The sequence below is a fragment of the Oryctolagus cuniculus genome, chromosome 14, assembly GCF_964237555.1.
Source record: "Oryctolagus cuniculus chromosome 14, mOryCun1.1, whole genome shotgun sequence".
Lineage (NCBI taxonomy): Eukaryota > Metazoa > Chordata > Mammalia > Lagomorpha > Leporidae > Oryctolagus > Oryctolagus cuniculus.
Window position 1 is genome coordinate 92,698,689 of NC_091445.1, and position 21,921 is coordinate 92,720,609.

Here is a 21,921-nt window from a genome sequence, read left to right on the forward strand (position 1 = left end):
GAGATGGATCCCATCTTCTGGTCTATTTGTCTACTCCCCAAATGCCCATAATAACCAGGGTTGGGCCAGGCTGAAGCCAAGAACTGGCCACTCCATCCTGTTTTCCCACATGGGTGGCAGGGATCGAAACTGCTTCAGTCATCCCCTGATGCATTCCAGGGTGGACCTTAGTGGTGAACTGGAACTGGGAGCAGAGCTGAGACTTGAAAGTAGGCATTCCAAAACGGGATGCAGGCTTCCCAAGTGTATGTTAACCACCAGGCCAGCTGCCTGTTCCTTGAGGGATTATCAATCAGGTGAAAAACCAGAGCTCTGGCAGAAGTAAGACCAACATTGCTTGTGAGGGATACTTCATATCCCAGAGCCCAGGGCATCCCAGCTGGGGTCAGGGAAGTTCCTACAGGACACAAGCTCACAACAAAAAAGGAAAAATATGGCCACTTAAGGCAACGGGCCACATGAGGAAGAGGCAGCCGACATAACAGTACAGTTCGCACCATAGGATCTGCAGATAACACCCTGATCTGACACAGGCTAAAAATAAGATTAAGGAAGTTAATAAAAGAGTGATTATATTAAACAGTGAATTATTGAGTTGTTAAAACAGCAGGAACGTTAAATTTTTTTATTAATATAGAGAATCAATTTCATGTATTTCATGGATACAATTAAGTGGGCCACATTAACTCTCTAGAGATGAAAAACTAGATGTTGAAAATTTAAAATTCAATACCGTGGTCAAGAGAACAGATAGACTTCAGAAAGCTACCCAGAAAACAACACAGGAGGATAAAGAGACGAAAAACAGAAAGGGGAGGCTGAGGCAGAAGTCGCAATGCCGTGTTTCAATAGTCTGAGAAATGTTTGAGAACAGAGCAGAAAGACCAGAGAAGAGACAAAACCGAAAGCAACACGGAGCAATGTCTTGCAGAGCCAGAGAAGGATAGGAGTCTGTGACTGAGGAGACAAACTGAGTCTCAAACAGGAAAAATGAATTAAACTTACACTTTAACACCAGGCATCTATTACCCACAAGGAGGAAATCCTACAAAAACAGCCCCGGAGAAAGGCATTATCTATTAAGGGGCAATTAGACAGCAGACTCCTCCTCTGTACAGCAGAGGTCAGGAAAATATGGAATCATATTTCCAAAATCTTGGGGAAAATTATTGTATATTATCACAAGGAAGAGAAAATGAAGAATTCCTTAAACATCAAAACTGAGCAGGAAACTCCTTGGAATTTACTCAAAGGAAATTAAATTGGCAAATAAAAAAGCTGTCTGCACCTTAATGTTTATTGCAGCTCAATTCACAATAGCTAAGACCTGGAATCAACCTAAATGCCCATCAACAGTAGACTGGATAAAGAAATTATGGCATATGAACTCTATAGAATACTATACAGCAGTAAAAACAATGAAATCCAGTCATTTGCAACAAAATGGAGGAATCTGGAAGACATCATGCTGAGTGAAATAAGCCAGTCCCAAAGGGACAAATATCATATGTTCTCCCTGATCAGTGACAAGGAAAGGAAACCTGTTGAAGTGAAATGGACACTATGAGAAACAGTGACTTGATCAGCCCTTGTCCTGATTGTCAATAAACAACTTAATACTTTATCCCCTTTAGTATTTTTTTTTTTTTTTGGACAGGCAGAATGGACAGTGAGAGAGACAGAGAGAAAGGTCTTCCTTTGCCGTTGGTTCACCCTCCAATGGCCGCTGTGGCAGGCACGCTGCAGCTGGTGCACCACGCTGATCCGAAGCCAGGAGCCAGGTGCTTCCCCTGGTCTCCCATGGGGTGCAGGGCCCAAGCACTTGGGCCATCCTCCACTGCACTCCCAGGCCACAGCAGAGAGCTGGACTGGAAGAGGGGCAACTGGGACAGAATCCGGCGCCCCAACCGGGACCAGAACCCGGTATGCCAGCACTGCAGGTAGAGGATTAGCCTAATGAGCCATGGCGTCAGCCAATATTTTGTTGTTGTTGTTGTTCTACTTAATACTATTTATTGAACTCTTTACTTAACACACAATTATTCTTAGGTGTTTAAATTTAACTGAAAAGTGATCCCTGTTAAATATAAGAGTGGGAATAAGAGAGGGAGGAGATGTATAATTTGGGACATGCTCAATCGGACTTTCCCCAAATGGTAGAGTTAGAAATGTACCAGGGGATTCCAATTCAATCCCATCAAGGTGGCATGTACCAATGCCATCTCACTAGTCCCAGTGATGAATTTCAGTTCACAATTGATCACACTGATAGGTCTAAGAGTCAAAGGGATCACATAAACAAGACTAGTGTCTGCTAATACTAACTGATATAATTAAAAAGGAGAGAACAATCCAACATGGAAAGCGGGATACACAGCAGACTCATAGAATGGCAGATGTCCTAAACAGCACTCTGGCCTCAGAATCAGCCCTTAAGGCTTTCGGTATGGCTGAAGAGCCCATGAGAGTATTTTAGGCATGGAAAGCCAAGACACTGTGGCAAAACAAAACAAAACAAAACAAACCACCCAAATGAAAGAACTCTGTGAGTGAGATCCCAGTAGAAAGAACAGGGCCATCAAAGAAGGAGGTACCTTTCTCTGAAGGGGGGAGAGAACTTCCACTTCGACTATGATCTTGTCTAAATAAGATCAGAGTTGGCAACTCAAAAGGCTTCCATAGTCTTGGCAACTCATGACAAGAGCCTAGGGTGATTACTGACGCCACAAACAAGAGTGTCAATTTGTGAAGTCAACAACAGGAGTCACTGTGTACTTACTCCTCATGTAGGATCTCTGTCCTTAATGTGTTGTTCAATGTGAATTAATGCCATAACTAGTATTTAAACAGTATTTTACACTTTGTGTTTCTGTGTGGGTGCAAACTGTTGAAATCTTTACTTAATATATACTAAATTGATCTTCTGTACACAAGGATAATTGAAAATGAATCTTGATGTGAATGGAATGGGAGAGGGAGTGGGAGATGGAAGAGTTGGGGGTGGGAGGGAAGTTATTGGGTGAAAAAGCCACTGCAATCCATAAGCTGTACTTTGGAAATTTATATTTACTAAATAAAAGTTAAAAAAAACTGAGTGGGAATATTATACACAAGGTGTTATGGAAAGGAGCATGAAAGGAAGCGGTTTAGTAGCATGGCTACAATGACCTGGTATTTGGGAAGAAGAGTGGACAAAGAAATTGTCAGTCAACAACAAGAATGATGATAATGGTGAATAAACTGAGAAATTTAAACAGAAAAATGTAAACAACACTATCAGGGGAGCTAGGAGGGAATGATTCTTGGATTGGTCAACAAAAAGACAGAGAAATTAGTGCACCCTGCTAATCACATGTATGTTACATGTTGTATGGCAATAGCTAAAAAAATGAGTAAAATATATGACTTCCAAGTCACTGAAGGGAGTGAAAGAGAAGGCAAGAGAGGAAAAGAAAAGGAGAAGCAAAGATGGCCCAGTGGGTTAAAAAGCAAAACGGAGCTGCAGCTGTAATTATGATTCATGTAAACGCGTGGACTTTCAAGTCAGAGAGATTTTTGGATCAGAGAAAATAACATGGAGCTAGATGCTGTTCACCCGAGACACACCCAGAGCCTACATAATGAGAAGCAAAGGCTGCAACAGACAGAGGTGGGTAAGAGGACACCAGGCAAACTCTCCCCGAAAGAAAACTCACGGAGGTACAATGGCATTAGAGAAAACAGACTCCAGGGGAACAGTCCTGTGGGGGAGAAGGCTTTTCTCTGAGCAGGTGCACGACCTACTTTTCCTCTCCCAAGGTGACCTCCGTGTTCTTGCTTTTCTCTCTTCCTGGAACGAGGCTGGTGGGCTGGCGTCACATTATCTCTGCCATACACAGCAGGAGGTGACAACGCTGGGGAAATTTCTTCCGACATTTTCTAACATTTTCATTTACTCTGCCTGGGATAATGGTTCTAAAGATGCTTTCAATTTTTTGTTTTGTTTTGTTTTTGTCTTTTTCCTTTCGGTGGTATTTCTGGTTCAAGTCACTTGTTTGTATTTGTCACAGTGATGTCAGAAAGTTCAATCTGACAGTAAAGGTGTACTTATTACAATTATCACCACAGTGACAGAATTTTTAAATTGCAATTATAACAAAATTTGACCTCGAATCTCTTTTTGTAGTCTCAGTTTCTACTGAGATAAAATATTGTTTTCAATAAAAAATAAAATACAAGTGAAAACACTCTCAAGGACTTTCACATACATGGAAACATTTGCAACGCAGAATTATTATTTTTTGTTGTTTATTTATTTGAAAGGCAGAGTTACAGAGAGGCAGAGTCATAGAGAGAGACAGAGAGAGAGAGGGAGACAGAGAGGTCTTCCATCCGCTGGTTCACTCCGCAATTAGCCACAGCAGCTGGAGCTACGCCAATCCAAAGCTGGAAGCCAGGAGTTTCTTCAGGGTCTCCCATGTGGATGCAGGGGCTCTAGGACTTGGGCCGTCTTCTACTGCTTTTCTAGGCCATTAGCAGGGAGCTGGATGGGAAGTGGAGCAGCCAGGACTTGAACTGGTGCCCCTATGGGATGCCAGCACTGCAGGTGTGGCTTTGTCTGCTGCACCAAACCGCCAGCTCCCACAAAGCATAATTCTCAATGGTTAGACTATTTTAAAGTCTAAATCCAATTATAAGTTAAGCTTTTCATTTTCATTTTATCAAGGATATTTTAATATGGAGTTACATTTTGCCCAGAACCCAACTTCAATTAAACTGGCCTGAGAATTCCAGGATGTATGTATATTGGGAAACCAGACCAGAGGGTAAGGAGAGCTTGATTACTGGGCACTCAGTCATCACACAAGACCACCTCAGTGCCACCAGGTTCACCTTCATAAGCAGGGATGCCCCTGCCTAAGGCTGGGTCACCCATCTGCTGACCCGGACACAAGTTGACCATGACACCTGCTGACTGTGACACCTGCCTCTGGACATCGACTTGCTGTTCATCACTGGGCAAGACTCACAGAGTCTGTGGGCCTCTGCTTCCAGGGGCTCTTGTGAGGATAGATGAGCTGTCACAGGCCAGGTGCTGATGTGAGAAAGCTGTCGTCTTCAACTCCATGTTTACTGATTGTAAACCGTCATGAGGCTGGAGTCAGACCCGTTCATGGGATCTTACCTGGCCGTAGGCAGCGTGGTTCTGAAGACGCCTGTCCCCAGGCAGGATGTCTGTGCAGGATTTGCAGTCACCACATTCGAGACTGCTCTGAAGGCTCCATTGCATCCTCAAAAGAGCTGACGACAATGCTTTTCGTTTTTGTAGGGTGCAGCTTGGATTCCAAACGCGCAGAGCTGGAAGCTCACTTAAACGCGGCGACTCTGGAATCGCGTGTGCTCAGCCTGCCCTTAGCTGGACAAGGTGATCCTTGTGTTCCCTTTCAGCTCGAGGCTGATGGTTCTGCAACACTGACTAGCATCTGCTCTGAAAGCAGAGGACACAGGAGGACTGGCGCAGACGCCTGTAGGCCAGGAGGTCCTCCTGAGGCGGAGCACAGGGGCTTAGGTCAGAGCTTCAGACGAAGTTGAACCTGCGTTAGGATGGCGGTGGGGTGTGCTCTGCACAGTGGGGCCAGGGACCTGCATAGGAGTGCAACGCAGCACTGTTTCCAGCCTTCTGACAGCAAACATTAACCCTGTGCACCATGCACCTGACGACTGCAAAGCACAAAGCAAGGCTGAAGCGAACTCCCTGAAGGGCTCTCCATCGACAGGTACACGTGATGCTGCAAGCCAGCAAGCCTGACCCGCCGGCAGGGGAAAGGAGGAGAGGCGGCCTCTTCAACCTTGGTTGGTGAAGGTACAGGACGCTTTCCTACAGAGAGAGCAGCTCACGTGTCTCCCAGCCGAGGAATCAGGGTGCAGGTGGTGAATACATTCCAGGCGGGGTGGCAAAGGCCCCAACTCATTGCTCCTCCTTAGTCAGTTTCACAGCCAGAGGAGGGAAGATGGATGTGGTTCCTTCTAGCACGTCTACCTCTGGCTAATAGGAGTCAGCGTCCATGGGGTCAGGGGTGGTGGCATGGCCAGGCCAGTGGAGGGGGCGCAGAGGGGCCTGTTCCCTAGCTCTGAGTGTTCCCCAGGTGTGTGTGTGTGTGTGTGTGTGTGTGTGTGTGATTTGCATTCTGCTGGACTTGGGGGTGATGCAGGGCAGTGGAAAGCAAGTTCAGGAGTCAAACGACGTAAAAATAATTAGGGATCAAAAGGAGATGCACAATGAAGGACAAACCGCGGCACGAAGGACCCAGCACAGGGGCTGGCGAGGGCCGCCAGAAGTCTCCCAAAAATCAGCAGCTGCTGAGCCCAAGCCCAGGCCCAGGAGTTGAGAAGGGGCAGTGCGGGGGCAGGAGAGCGAGCACTCCTGGCACTCCTGGGGGAGGCACGAGGCAGGACCCAGGTGAGAGTGGACGGGGCTGGCTTCTCACAGAGCAGTGACCAGAAAGAAGGGATTCCCTGACCCGTGTTCCAGAATACGCCCCTGCACAGGGAAAAACCTGCACCTCATCATCACCCTTATTTTTGACCCATGTGGACTGTTTCCTACTTTTTTTTTAAGCCCAGCTGGAGAAGGCTGTCTGAGTTCTCTGTGTTGCGGTTTCTGGACAACAGAGGCTGACAGAGGCAAAGCTCTTGGAAGAGAAACAGCAGCCGAGCTTACTTTTCTGCACCTCCGCTCTCACCCTGCACACACAGAGGTTAACGCTTGATTATTAGCGTCCACACCACCTTCGGCATCTACGCCTTCAGGATGGGGTATGTGGGATTCTTTCCTCAACTCAGTATTAAATTCAGAAATAAGCACAAAACATTATAAAAACCTCAGACAATGGAAGGAGTCCAAGAAGCTTGGGAATGAGCAATTAGGAGGTAGCAAGGTTTCCCTGTGGCCATTGTGGAATATTGGCGACATCAGCCACCCCTTGGTACCACAGGAGATTGGCCCCAGGACTCTCGGGGATGCCCATATCCCTGACATAAAACATCAGAGCTTTTACATATAACCGAGTCCATCCTCTGGTATCTGGTAACTCACCTCTTGATTATGGACAACGCCTAACACAGTGTAGATGTTACGTACAGAGTTTTTTTTTTTTTTTTTTTTTTTTTTTTTTTTTTTTGACAGGCAGAGTGGACAGTGAGAGAGAGAGACAGAGAGAAAGGTCTTCCTTTTTGCCGTTGGTTCACCCTCCAATGGCCGCCGCTGCAGCCGGCGCACCGCGCTGATCCTGGCAGGAGCCAGGAGCCAGGTGCTTTTCCTGGTCTCCCATGGGGTGCAGGGCCCAAGCACCTGGGCCATCCTCCACTGCACTCCCTGGCCATAGCAGAGAGCTGGCCTGGAAGAGGGGCGACCGGGACAGAATCCGGCGCCCCAACCGGGACTAGAACCCGGTGTGCCGGCGCCGCAAGGTGGAGGATTAGCCTATTGAGCCACGGCGCCGGCCACGTACAGAGTTTTTAATGTAGCATAGCTTAGGGAGTAATAACAAGAAAAAAGTCCACACATGCTCAATACAGATGTGGAAGTTTCGATTTACAGTTGTTTGGACCTGCACATGTGGAACCCACAGACCCGGGGAGCCCACTAACCATTCAGGGCTGCGCTTGGAAGGTGGGATACAAAGCACACTCACAGCTTCTTAAATCGGCTGTGCCTTGATATGTCTGATGCTGACAGTTTTAAAACAGCAAAAAGAACTCTTTATTGGAATGCAAACAATCTCTCCTTGCATTTTAAAAGGATTTCAAAGACTGACCCAAGGGTTACTGCTGGTCACTCAGGGGAGACTCATTCCTGCATCCTTTGAGTTTAAGTTCAAGAGGGACCAACATCAAGTTTAGCCTTCCTGGCCTCTCAATACAGGCTTCTTTTCAGCGGGAGGGAGGCATCACTTCTTTCATAGCCTTGAAATTTTCTGAGCCATGACAGGCAAAAAGAACTTCCTAGCATGTGGTGTGTGGGTGCCAGGGTCCTGGGAAGTCCCCAGGAATGGAAGGGGTGGGGAAAAGGAATTGTGACATCATCTTCACGGCCCTTCCAGATTCTAGCGGGGCACAGGTGGGGCCAAGAGCTATGACAGGTGCAGTGGGGTGGTCAGATTCTATGGCAGCTGAAAGGGGACAGATCACAAAAGAGTAAACATTCCCACAAAAGCAGCAGTTTTTCTTGAGATTCTTTTTTTTGTAGCTTCCACTTGAGTGTTTCTTTTATGTGACAACTTAAACACTGGGAAGAAAAAAAAATCCAGCTTGAAACCCTAAATATACACTATGTTCCCCAAGTCCAAGACTGGGTTCCTTGGAATAGAAAATGGAAAATATGCATCAACATAATGATCTAAACTATTTGAATTAGAATTAGAATCAGAATTAGAACTAGGAATGACAATTCCTGCCCTGAAAACCTGACAAATGGGCTGCAGAGGACTTTCTGGGGGCGAGGAGGAGAGCCAGAGCCCAGGGCTTTTCTGCTCAGGAGACTAATTCTGGGGACGTGTGAAACTGGGCTTCTCTGCATGTCAAGCATTGTATAACTTGGACAAGGATCCTCAAGGGAGCCTTTCAGAGTGGGTGGGTCACTATCTACCCAGCCCCCTTCTTTTTTTTTTTTTAAACTTTTATTTAATGAATATAAATTTCCAAAGTACGACTTATGGATTACAATGGCTTCCCCCCCATACCGTCCCTCCCACCCACAACCCTCCCCTTTCTCACTCCCTCTCCCCTTCCATTCACATCAAGATTCATTTTCAATTATCTTAATATACAGAAGATCAGCTTAGTATACATTAAGTATGGATTTCAACAGTTTGCTCCCACACAGAAACATAAAGTGAAAAATAATAGATGATTTTTTTTAAATGATGATGAAATCAGAGCAGACCTATTGTCATGTTTAATCCCAGTGAGAGTCAAGTTGGGAATTGATAATTTCTTTTTTTTTTTTTTTTTTTTTACAGAGGATCAGTTTAGTATGCATTAAGTAATGATTTCAACAGTTTGCACCCCCATAGAAACACAAAGTGAAATATATTGTTTGAGTACTCGTTATAGCATTAAATCTCAATGCACAGCACATTAAGGACAGAGATCCTACATGAGGAGTAAGTGCACAGTGACTCCTGTTGTTGACTTTAGCAATTGACACTCCTGTCTATGGCATCAGTAATCTCCCTCTGCTCCAGCCAGCCCCCTTCTTACACAACCTCAGTGTCCTCGGGGAATTTTCAGAGATTCAACAAGTTATGTGTGCATCCAAGTAAGTCGGAAACAACAGTCTCCTTTGGGAAGGGTTTTCAAAAGCAATTGCAATGTCTAAACTATTACAGGAAAAACACAGCCCATAGACATTTGAAAAGGTCCAAGGTGTAGGATTCCGGGTGTCTACTTTGCAAAGCTTTGGAATTTTCACTCATGTTTTGGCCAAAAGATGTCAGCACATCAGGCTCGACCACAGGGGAGGGCCCAGGGCTCCATGACAATGGTTTTTCAGAGTTGAAGCAAGGACAGGGTTTTAATAGGGTATTATGCACTGTCATGGTGCTATGACATTACAGTGAAGAACAGATGCAAAGTATAGACCCACAAAGACTGATAACGGTGCTGTCACAGAAGGCACCAGCGTCCCACGGGCCGGGTACTGCCCTGAGAGCGAACAGCAAACCCAAGGCTGCTGCTTTGCTCATGTTTTGTAAGTGGCTGGAAGAACAAAGCACAGTTCTAAAAACATGAAGATATCTACAGTACTACCTATAACCCCAGGCAGAGCATGAAACGTATCCATTGGCAAATATTTTAAAAATGATTCCAACTTTGTATAATAAATTTTATCACATTAAAAATCTGATTCAAAACCATCTTGGAAGCTACTCCTGAGGGTGCCCACAAACCCCCTGGAATCCTGGCTTCAGAGGCATCTCCTGTATCAACTCATCTCCAGTGAACCAAACACTGACTTATCTTTGCTGACTTCTGACCACTGTTGGCTTTTGCAGGACATATACAGAGCCATGGCCAGTTAGCAACACTTGCTTTAGACTCAAGAATACATTTATATTTAATTCTTACACCCAGAGCTATCATTTCACTCATAAGAGTTTATTATGATCAGCTTAAATGAATACACCAATGACAAATAATTTTAACATTTGCTATCTTCAGATATTTTAAAATTTTATATCTTGAAAGCAGATGTCAGAGATCTACTTGGTTTAAATTAATTATCTGGACACCAAAAGTCTCCTATTACCCTTGCATCCACTGCTATTGGTACTCTGGAAACTTACAGGAGATGATTAAAAATAAAAAGTTGACAGACACAAAATGGCAAAAATATGATTTTACAGTGTGACATCCAACATTTCAAATGACCTTCAAATCAGCATCTACTTGTGTATGAACTGCCTCAGTTTACACCCAGGTCTGCTGACCTGAACGGCGTATGTTTCTTTACTGAGCGCTGTCGCTCTTGAAACGATAAGTCAACTGGTACCCAGTTTTTCAAAGATCTAAGCAAGAAATCAGTTTCGTGACATGAACACACTTTTCACAGCAGTCCCACAGTTGAAGTACCTACCAAAAGCTGTCCAGCAAAGCAGACGAAAAGGATAAAGGCAAGCGAGAGAAATGCAGCTCCAAAGGAAATCCCAAGGATGGACGTTCTACCAGGAAACAAAAGGGAGAGGTCAGCGCGCGGACAGCAGCAGTCACTCTGAGATGCTACCAGCACCACGGGGGCCCACTCAGGGCTTCATTAAATAGGGGTTGCCGCCCACCATTTTGAGAGCTGAAAATGGAGCTGAAACAAACAGAGCCCAGGTCTACAGGAAAGTGTCTACAGCTGATCAACTCGTTTGATTCCTTACCACTCCTCATAAGCATCTGTTCCTTACAAAAGAAATACAGTCACGGCTGGTGTCGGGGTGCAGTGGGGGTAAGCTGCCGCCTGTAATGCCCATATTCAAAATAAGCACTGGTTCCAGTCCCAGCTGCTCTGCTTCTGATCCAGCTCTCTGCTAAAGTGCCTGGGAAGGCAGTAGAGGATGGCTCAAGTGCTTGGGCCCCATCACCCTCATGGGAGAGCTGGATGGAATTTCAGGCTCGTGGGGCTGTTGCAACCATTTGGAGAGTCAACCAGCACACAGAAGATCTCTCTTTCTACTGTCCCTCCAGCTCTCTTTATAAGTCTACCTTTCAAATAAAATAAATCCTTAAAAGGAAGGAAGGAGCACAACCTTTTTAAATGTCTTGTTAATGCACCTGGTCCCTTCTTTCATGTACACTTGGCCACAGCACACATCTCGTGGCCTAGTCCCTGCTCATCAGCATTCTGGAATCTCCAGAGCAGCTTCACTTGATGGCCACCTTGAACTTGTGGGACACCCTTACTCTTGGTGACACCCAAATCCTTCACCCTCCTAACCCACCCGACCACATGCAACTTCACTCAGAACAGGTGCAGCAAAATGTTTGCTGAGGTTCCCCCAAGATTGCATAGGGTGTGGCTTTCACATGCTCAAGCAAGCCAAAGAACATGAACGTATCCTGTGATCATGTGAAAAACACATCCACTAAGTTACAGATCCAGTCACCAACAGGTTATGGGTTTATCTGCAAGAACTGTATGGGTTTTTGAAGTCTTTTAAATCATTAAATAATTTAAAACTTCATTGACTCTAAGAACAGATTCTTCAGGTATAAAACTGGATGGAGCACAGTAATAATCAAAGATGAAATTCAAATAGAACATCCAAGAGAGGTCAGATGCCATCTGAAACCACAATACAACCTCCTGCCAAAGAGACTGGCAGGAGACAGTGAAGAGATCTGGCACTGAGACCAGGAGCAAGGAAGTGATGACACATGGAACGGAAGCTCCGGATGCAATGCAGCAAGCACCGTGTACGTGCATAGCTGGGAGCCCCACAGAAAGGGAAGCAAAGAGAGAAATCAGAGCACAGAGTGGACCCCTCTAACGACATCATTATGGGAAGGCTTTGCTCTACTCACGACCTCAGATACTGTAGAATAAGAGATGACATTGGGGGATGCACATCAGGCTCCCATCAAACACATGAACCTCACTGAGATATGGACTGGTCGCTGTCATTCCTGGACATGATCCCACTGCTTTCAAATACTGGCCTGATAACATTTGTCCACACTTTATGAGCAATAGTAAGACTCTGCTGGGAGGCATTTATACCTAGATTTTTGACCATTCCCATGGGCCAGGCCAATGATAGCTATTATGATATAAAGAGGAGTGTAAGTAAAAATGTATTCTATTTGGACTGCTTATAGTCTCGCAGAGGTAAGCACTATGTGTCTCCTTGCCTACCCTATCTAGAACCTTCTCCTTCTAGACATCAACCCAGTTCCTTTCCCGCTCAGAACCCACCTCTTTGTCCAAAGCTAATCATTTCCCTGACACTCTCCGAGACTGCTACTTGGGCAGACAGAGTGCAGGGGTCGGCAGTGTGAAGCCGTCTATATCTCAAGGGACAAAGGCTCCTGTCCTAACTCCTTCATCTGGAGGGGAACACAGCGACACAACTGCTGAACTTTGGCTTGCCATCTTCTGCATTTTCCCAAAAGAGCCCTGACTGCTTCTTTTGACTTTGTGTTCTCCTAATTTATTCTTGGTGTCAGGGTAGCCTGCCTAGCGAGGATGAGTTCAGAAAGAGATGTTCTTCTTAGGTCTGGAACTGTTTAATGATCGATCTCTTCTTGATGGTTTGGCAAAGCTCAACGTAACACCATCTAGTGATGTCATGGTGATGAGCAGGTGACGATGACACACACTGGTGGCTGTAGGGTATTTATTGTGGGCAAGTACTGCTTATATATGTCGTCATTCATTGCATTCTCACAGTAACCCTGAATGGTAATCACTACTGTCATTTCATTTTACCAAAGAGAAGTTTAGGTTCATGGATGTTGTACTATGAGAATTAACAGTAAAACTACTACTTGAACAGTACTCTATATTTAGTGTGTCTGTGTGAGTGCAGTCTGTTGAAATCTTTACTTAGTATATACTAAGTTGATCTTCTGTATATCAAGATAATTGAAAATGAATCTTGATGAAGATGGGATGGGAGAGGGAGTGGGAGATGGGATGGTTGTGGGTGGGAGGGAGGTTATGGGGGGAAGAGCCGCAACAATTCAAAAGTTGTACTTGGTAAATTTATATTTATTAAATTAAAAAAATGAAAAAAGAAAAAAACAAAAAGAAACTTTTCTAAAGTAGCCCTACGAAGCAACATAAGCAACACAATTGCATTCCTGCCACTGCTCTACCACAATATTGGTTTTATTTCTTGAGTTGATTTTGACAATCAAGTGTTTCATTTAGGTTTTCAAATGTAAAATTTTCTATGTGATGTTCTCTCGCGATTTTAAAAGTTTCTACATTTGAAGGCATTTCTCCCAGTGCTTAATGTTATTTTTCTGGTTTTTCTCTAGCTCAGACTATTGAAGCTTTGCAAGTTTTGTTTGCCTTCTAAATGAATGACTTTTTGTTTTATTATTATGGCCTTTAATTTGAATTCATTTTCTACATTATTAGTCTCTGATCCAACATTAAAAAAATCACTTATTTAAACTGTTATTTTCTTTGATTATAATTTATTTCCCATCCTTTGTATTTTCTAATATATGCACTTAGGAATATTAATATTCTAAAAATTATCAATTTAGCTAAATTCCACAGTTTTGATTTATAGCTATTCATTCACTCTTTTCTAGAAAACCTATCATTTCAATTTCTACTTCCTCTTAACATGAAAGTAATTCAGAAGTCTGAATTTTAATTTTCATAAGGATATTATTCTTGGTTGGTCCTTATCATTTCTAATTTCATTAGATTTGATCAGAGGTGGTAGCCTCTATTATTTCTAATGTGACTATCTTTCCAATGGGGTGTGATAAATATGCTCTACTTGCACAATGTCATAGGAACTTTCGAAAATAAAATCTATTTTATTTTTAACTGATAACAAAGTGTGTTCTCTAAACATATCTATTGATGGTGCTTGTTAGTGAAATCCCCAAAGGGCTGATTTATGTTCTGTCAGTGTTGGAGCATTAACATTCCCAACCAGGATTGTGGGTTTGTCAATGCATCTGAACACTTTAGTAATTTCTGCATATTTTTCTTATAATGTACATCTTTCATGAACACTGAAGACCTGTCCTATGAATGAATATTACACTTTTTCTGTTATATATCTCACATTTTTGTTTGCATAGTGTGGTCCACTATATTTGTTGCTATTATTTTAAATAAATCATCTTATTCTTTGTTTCCTATTTGTCTCATTTGTTTTTGTTTCTCTGTTCTTCCTCTATGGCCATTTTTGATTAATTGAATATTTTTAGTATTTTTTACTTATTCAATTGACTTTTTACCTGTACATCTTTTATGTTTCAGTCATTGCTCAACAATTAAATTTGGGACGAGTGCTGTGGCACAGAAGGTTGAAGCCCTAGCCTGCAGCGCTGGCATTCCTTATGGTGCTGGTTCAGGTCTGAGCTGCTCAACCTTTGATCCAGCTCTCTGCTAATGTGCCTGGGAAAGCAGCAGAGGATGGCCCAAGTCCTTGGGACCTTGCACCCATGTGGGAGACCCAGGAGAAGCTCCTGGCTTCTGGCTTCAGATTGGTTCAGCTCCAACCATTGTGGCCATTTGGGGAGTGAAACCAGTGGATGGAAGTGCTCTCTCTCTCTCTCTCTCTCTACCTCTACCTCTACCTCTCTACCTCTTTCTATAACTCTCTTTAAAATAAATAAAATAAATCTTAAAAAAATTAAACTATGCAGGCTTATCAGAAGTTACTTAGCATTAATATTGTATCAAATATAAAATATATAAGATCCTTACAATACCCCCATTCTTTTCTCCATTAGAATTGTTAATAAATTATACTATTTTTTGTATTATACTACCGACTTTTATAAATGTTAATAAAAAATAAGTCTAAAGTCTTTTTCATGCTCCCACACATCAAACATGTTCAGAGTTCTCCATTGTTTCATTCTGGTATTGTTTGGTAGTTTGAGGAATTTCCATCAGCATTTTTAATACCATAGGTTTGCTGTTGGAGAATTCCTCCAAATTTATTTTATTTGTAGAATATCTTTATTGTACCTCAACTGTACAAAGGAATATGTTTATGGAATCCTTGATTTAGAGTTAATCAAGTATATATCACTGGCTTAAAGATGTTCAATTGTCTTCCATACCCCATAGTTTCAGAAAAGAAGTCAGCCATATTCTCTATATCTATCTGATCTCTTGTATGTGATGTCTTTTGTTCTCAGCTGTAGGTAAGTCTTCCTCATCTCTTCTGCTTCTGGCAGTTTGACTATAATATGTCATATGTAGTTATCTTTAAATGTATTATACTGGCTGTTCATAAAACTTCCTACCTTGAAGACTGCTATATTTCAACAACTTTGAGAAAATTGATCACTAAGTGTGCTGGTAACCTGTGACTTGTTTTCAAACACGAGTCTATTCATCTTCTACAGACTCCACCTCCCAGAGTCTTTGCCAGCTGTTTCCAGGTAGGATTGGCCAATAGGGAAGAGCAGTGGGAGACTGGGAGCAGCCTGAACATTTCTCTTTCTCCCTCCACGTAGCGGACATTCTCCAGAAAGTCTGAAACCCTTGCCTTCTCTAACATTCCAGATCCTTATCAGACAACTCACCTACCTTGGTTTCAGCTTTGGGCAGAAAGCCTTGTCTTTATTCTGACATTGCAGGAAGACCTCGGGGTCTGGGTTTCTGGAAACGCCACCTCCATTCTGTTTCCTTATGAACCTAGTGGTGGTAGTAGATTCCTCTTGTGCTGATCTCTTGGCTGCTTTACCATCCCATCCCTATTTATTTTACCAGCTCTCCCCTCATTCTGTAAATAATTTTTTATATTATATTTCTTTCTTGAGATGTCTGAAGAAATTAATGCTGTTTTTATTGAAGCATTAGTCTATCAATTATATAAAACTTTTTCTGGGCACTATGACATTATTAGTGGATAGTTAAAAAAACTTAGGAAAGAATTATAATTAGTACTTTTTCCAAATTTATTCTCTTTCAAAATAAATCAAAGCATTTTACTTTGTTAGAATTGTGGAGCAAATATCTACATATTCTCTGCTTTATGTCAAAATTAAATTTTCTCATGAATGGACAAGTGATTATGAATTATATTGGTTTTTATGCACCTAATCAACATATTTAGTAATAATATTAATTATTTAATCTACTTGCAAATTTATTTTGTGAATTAGAATTTAAAGAACTAATTCATGCATTATAATGTTTTAATTGCTCTTGTTCTTTAAAATTCATTTCAATATTTGTTGTTTTATTAATAATTATTTCACTATGAAGACAGTTGACAGAGATCTGAAAACTCTGGGATCAGGGCAAATGAACATATTTTAGAGCCTGAGAATACACTAAGTGTATCTGACTCATGCCATTCTATAACAATCTGTTGGATACGGCAGAGAGCACCCTGGAGGGCTGTTTGTACGTGTTTGTAGCTACTACTGTTTTGCTTCTGCTGTGGTGGCATGTGTGACAAATGCCTATTCAAGCAGAGCTGATCATCTTACATGTAAGCTGTGACACACAAAACTGATTCCATAAGAAACAGAAATCTTAATAGATATACATATAAAAAGGGAAAATGTCAATTTAGTAGTTTAAAACAAACCAGTAAAAAATTACTTTAAAGAAAATTTCATGTGCAGATGGCTTCACAAGTACATTCTCCCAACCATTTAAAGAATTCATATCACCTTTTCAAAAACTCTTTGAGGAAATGAAAGAGAAAGGAGTAGTTCTTAAATCATTCCATGAGGCTGACATCATCCTAATGCCAACATACTAAGACATCACGAAAAAGCTAAAGATGTAATATTTCTTGTGTATAGACACAAAAACACTTAGCAAAATATTTTCAAACTGAATTCTACCACTTATGAAAAGGTTTATATGCAACATACCAAGTTGTTTTTATTCAAGAAATGTAAGGTTGGTTTAATACTTGAAAACCAATCAATGTAATATCAATAGAATAAAGGAGAAAACATAATTACTTTAATAGTTACAGAGAAAGCATTTGACAAAATTCAATACTACCTCACAATTAGAATATTTAAGAGGTTATGAATAAAATGGAATTTCCTTATCCTGATAAAGGGCCTTAATGAGAAACTCACTGTTAATGCCTTATTTTATGGTGAAGTTTGAGTGCTTTCCTCCTAGAGTCATGAGTTAGAAAGGCTGTGTGATCTGGAGACTTCTATCCCGCATTTTACTGGAGATTCTAGCCAGGATAACTAGGCAATACATCACATCAAACTTGCAAAGAAGAAGTAGAACTCTATTTGTAGCTTCTATGACCCTGAATATAAAAAAAAGCATCACGCTTTGAGATTCAGAACCACAGTGGCTCAAATTGTCACTGACAGGCTCATGCTGAGGCTGATCAGTACTGGAGTCCATGGCATGCAGGACTCTTGCTCAGATGAGCACTTCTCTCCCCAGGTTATTATGGACTGCATGCTTGTTTCCCTTCAAAATCCATATTTTAAAATTTGTAACCAGCCTAATCCCTAATGTGATGGCGTGTGCAGGTGGGCTTTGGCAGGGTGCAGTCCTCATGAATGGGGTTAGTGCCCTTAGGAAAATGGACCAGAGAGCCAGCTACTTCTTCCTGACATGTGAAGGTACAAAAATGCAGACTGCAATCCGAGAGAGGGCTCTCACCAGATCCAGCAATGCCAGCATGAGGATCTTGCCTTCTGGCCTCTTGAACAGTGAGAAATAGATTTGTAAGGTTTATAATCCACATAGTCCATAGCGTGTTACTACAGCAGTCCTAGGGGTCTAAGACCCCGGGAGACAAGAAATACCAAGAGGCGAAGTAAGGGTTGGTCACAAGCTCTTCATTACCACCCTTTATCCTGCCTGTTCACCGAAAAGCATGTCCAAGCCCATTAAGCATAGCAAGATGTTTGTGTAACTTAATCAATTTTAATTAACATGCTGGTTGCAAAGCTGTTTCTTTTAAACACACAAGCATAATTGATTTAGATGCTACTGGAAAAGGAAATTTGACATTTCCCTGCCATGAGGTGAGAAAAATCGCACCTTTCAGTGTTCATGCTTGTCTTTGACTCTTTAATCACGTGTAATTGTCACAGGCTATGAGAGAGGCTGGTTTGAGATAAGGTTCTTTCCCCTTCTGTGCCCCCTCAGTCAGTTTATTGCATAGTACGGTTCTGACAGGAATTTATTCTCACAGAAAAAGCTCAGCAGAGATCCAGATCCATATTCGCCCCAAAGTCTAAACGTCACATTTGTCAAGTGCCATTTTTGGGTTAGAAAATGGCGCCTTTCTCTGGAATTTTATTTAGTGTGATGGCTTCCATCCCCTTCCTCCCTCACTGTCCTCACCTACTCCCCCAACAAGACTCTCACCAACTCTCTGTTCACTTTTTTTTTTGCCTGGTATTCAGCAAAGATGATAAAAAAAAAATGAAGATAGGCAGTTTTTCATTATACATTCACACGAAGTAATAAAAATTCCTGTTTTTTAAATGACAGGACTTCAAATGAAATGAAATTCAGTTAAAAAAAAACTAAAGTTGGAAAGAGCAAAGGGTATTTAAATATTCATTGCTATTACAGGAGCTTCTTTCTGATAACAGGGCATAGCTTCCAGATGCTCTGGCCACGTGGAGCTTCCCCTTTGTGGTGCCAGCAGGACTCAAGACTGGAGTTGTCAAAGGCTCCCCTCCAGAGGGCAAGTCTTCTCTTTCTGCTCTTGGTACTTGGGTGGTTAAATGCTACCCAAGTGCTGAAGGCCTGAACTGTCTCTCCACCCCAGCTCCTCCTCCTACATCTGGGTGCGCACTCTCTCCCTCTGAGGAGTGCCACACACTCATAACGTGCACATATGCATGTCTTTCACTCACCCCTTGAGTCCACATCCCTCCCACCTATTCCTTCCCCAGAATTCTCCATTTCTGCAATGGCAATCATTTTTCCAATTGTTAAGGCAAACAACCCAAAATCCAAAAACAAAAACAAAAATACAACAGCAACCAAATCCCAAGAACAAAATAAGCCCTGAAAGTTAAACTTCTCATACTCTTGCTATCTAATCCAGCAGCAAGTTCCATCCACATCACTCTTCATGATGTACCTGGAATGGGACCACATCCCAGCTGTCTCTGTTTTCCACCACTGCCCATCCTTGCCCCTGCAACACGATGAATGGCACTTTCAAAGTGCAGCTGGCTCATGCCCTCTGCTCAGGGTCTTCCACCACCCTCAGCGTGAAATCCAAAGCCCTTGCAGTGGCCTGTGAGGCCTGATACCTCCTGTCCTCAGGGCTCCCCTAATTCCATCTTGCCCCACTATCTCCTGGCTCACTCAGCTCCAGCCACCTGGGTTCCCTGCTGGCCCCTGAACCTACTGTTGCTCTCATCACCCAAAATAGCCTTCTACCAGAAGCACATAGCTCCCATCTCAATCCATTCTGACTTCTGTTTCTATGCTGACTGATCAGTGACACCTTCCCAGATCACCCAGGTTCAAATACCACCACCAAGCACTCTGTAGGATTCTACCCTGTGGTCTTAGTCTGATTGGGCTGCTATGACAAAATACCACAGGTTTGGGTGTTTAAACAACAAACGTTTATTTCTCATAGCCATAGAAGCTGGGAAGTCTTAAATCAAGGTTACAGCCAATCCGGTTCCCAGTGAAAGCCCTCCCTGGCTTGTATATTAACTATCTTCTTCTTCTGTGTCCTCACATGGTGTTTCTTCCTAAAGGACAGTAATCCCATCATGACCTGATCTAAACCTAATCACCCCCAAGGGACCCAGCTCCCAGTACTCATAGCATCACGTTGGGTACTGGTGCTGTAACACGAAATGTCAGTGTTGAGCTCTTGAACAAATTTAGGAGTCATACAGTGTTATATCATCAGGAAATAGCAAACAAACACTCAGTCCACTAGCCAAGTGACCTTCTGGGAGTATAACTATTTGTTTAGGGCTATGAGTAGAAAATTCAGCTTTGAAAACTGAAATTCTCAATCCATGGCAGGGAGATCTACTCAAATTCATATGACCTATTTAATGAATGGACCTTGCCTAAGTATTTAACAAAATATCATTAGCTGAAGTGGTGAACCCCAAAGGTACCCAGTGGATACACACTGAAACCTACCCCATAATGATGCTCTTACAACTCAGAATACATGAGATTATCACTGATTGAATCTCCACTGTTTAGAGACTCAACAATGAAATGACGGGTAACACAGGAGACATAGGGTCGACAGAGAAAGGGCAGAATTCATGTAGTTATGAACCATAACTAACAGAAGGAAACAAGTGGTATTTCCATATAATATGTTTAACAATTGTAAATTAAGGAAAAGAAAAAACAGAATCTATATTCTTTATGTAGATACCTGATAAAGCAGATATGAAAAAGCAATAACTAAAATTATAAACTCAATATGAAAAAGGAACTGATCAGAATATGGCATAAAAAATGAGGAAGTGCAATTTAGAACTAATATACTCAAATATCAAGCCATACATAGACAAACAACTAAGCCTAGAAGTCCTCAGAGAGGAAAGGCAGCCTATAAAGGAATGCTGAGGCCAACAGCAGACATTTTATCAGGAAAACAGAGGATGGACTGCAATTGGACATCATCATCATAAAACTGATGTTATGAGGGAAATGAAAAGTTACCTACAATTTTATACCCAATGCAACCTGTATTCAAAAGCAAACGTGAAATAAAGCAAATAAAGCTATTTTAGCACAAACAAAACATTGGTATTATTGCTATTCACAGACCTTCCATAAAAGAATTTATAGCTGATACACATCAGCGAGGAAGAAAATAAAGACATGAATCATTCTCAAAATGCATTGATGACCAAACAAAGTGGCAAAGAATGTGAGCAAATTTAAATAAATTTTGAATATAATTATCACTTGGAGTTAAAAATTCCAGGAGAAAATTATATAAGAGATGATGATTAGATTTATTAAGAATATATGTTAAAATGTAAATAACAGTGATTACAAGAAGAATATTAGAATATATGTATTCATATGCACATATACTATAAATTCTAGAGGCAATCATTAAAAGAAAAAAGTCTATGTACTCCAAATGTTTGAGAAAAATCAAAGGAATTTTACTTTGGTGCAAAATAGTTTGAAATTAAAGCATATAAGAGGTCTTCAAAAAGCTCATGCAAAATGCACTCTATGAAAATATATGCAATTTTCAATTTTATAGATATATATACTTCCTTACTAAAATAAAATATTTAACTTAATTATTTAGAAAGTATAGAACACAAGAGAAATGAAATACAAACTAAGATGATAGAAGTCGGTCCACACACATTGGTAAATGCTATGAAAATACAAATGGAATAAAGCCCCACTAATTCAGAGAAGGACGTTAAGTTGAATAAATGAAAACAGATGCTGTATGTTGGAAGGATCCCCAGTGGTACAAAGATAATGCCAGCCCCCAGAGCCTGAAGGCTGAAGGGCAGTAAATCACACACCATCCACACGTGCAAAGTCTGGATTGTGGACATGGGCATGTTGATTATCGCTCTCTGAACTTTACCTTTGAAACGTTTCATAGTCAGGAGTTTTTAAGAAGAAGAGAGAATGAGGATGCTACCATGAGGGCAGAGTCAAGGAACAAGAGGTCTGAGTGGGGCAGAAAGGCCAGTCTTGGAAGCACACTATGCAAGGCAGCAGACCTTGCTCCTTGCGTGGCAGCCTCTACCACAGAGAGGGAAAGGGGA

At 42.0% G+C, this 21,921-nt stretch overlaps 1 protein-coding gene across 2 annotated transcripts in view; it reads right to left on the reverse strand.

Moving 5' to 3' along the window:
* Nucleotides 1-21,921, reverse strand: part of ADCY2 (adenylate cyclase 2) — a 410,822-nt gene that overhangs the window by 59,153 nt on the left and 329,748 nt on the right. For both annotated transcript variants that reach the window (XM_051853662.2, XM_051853663.2), the window contains one exon: nt 10,616-10,700. In XM_051853662.2, coding sequence (XP_051709622.1) covers nt 10,616-10,700 — 85 coding nt within the window. The remainder of the gene's footprint in view (nt 1-10,615; nt 10,701-21,921) is intronic.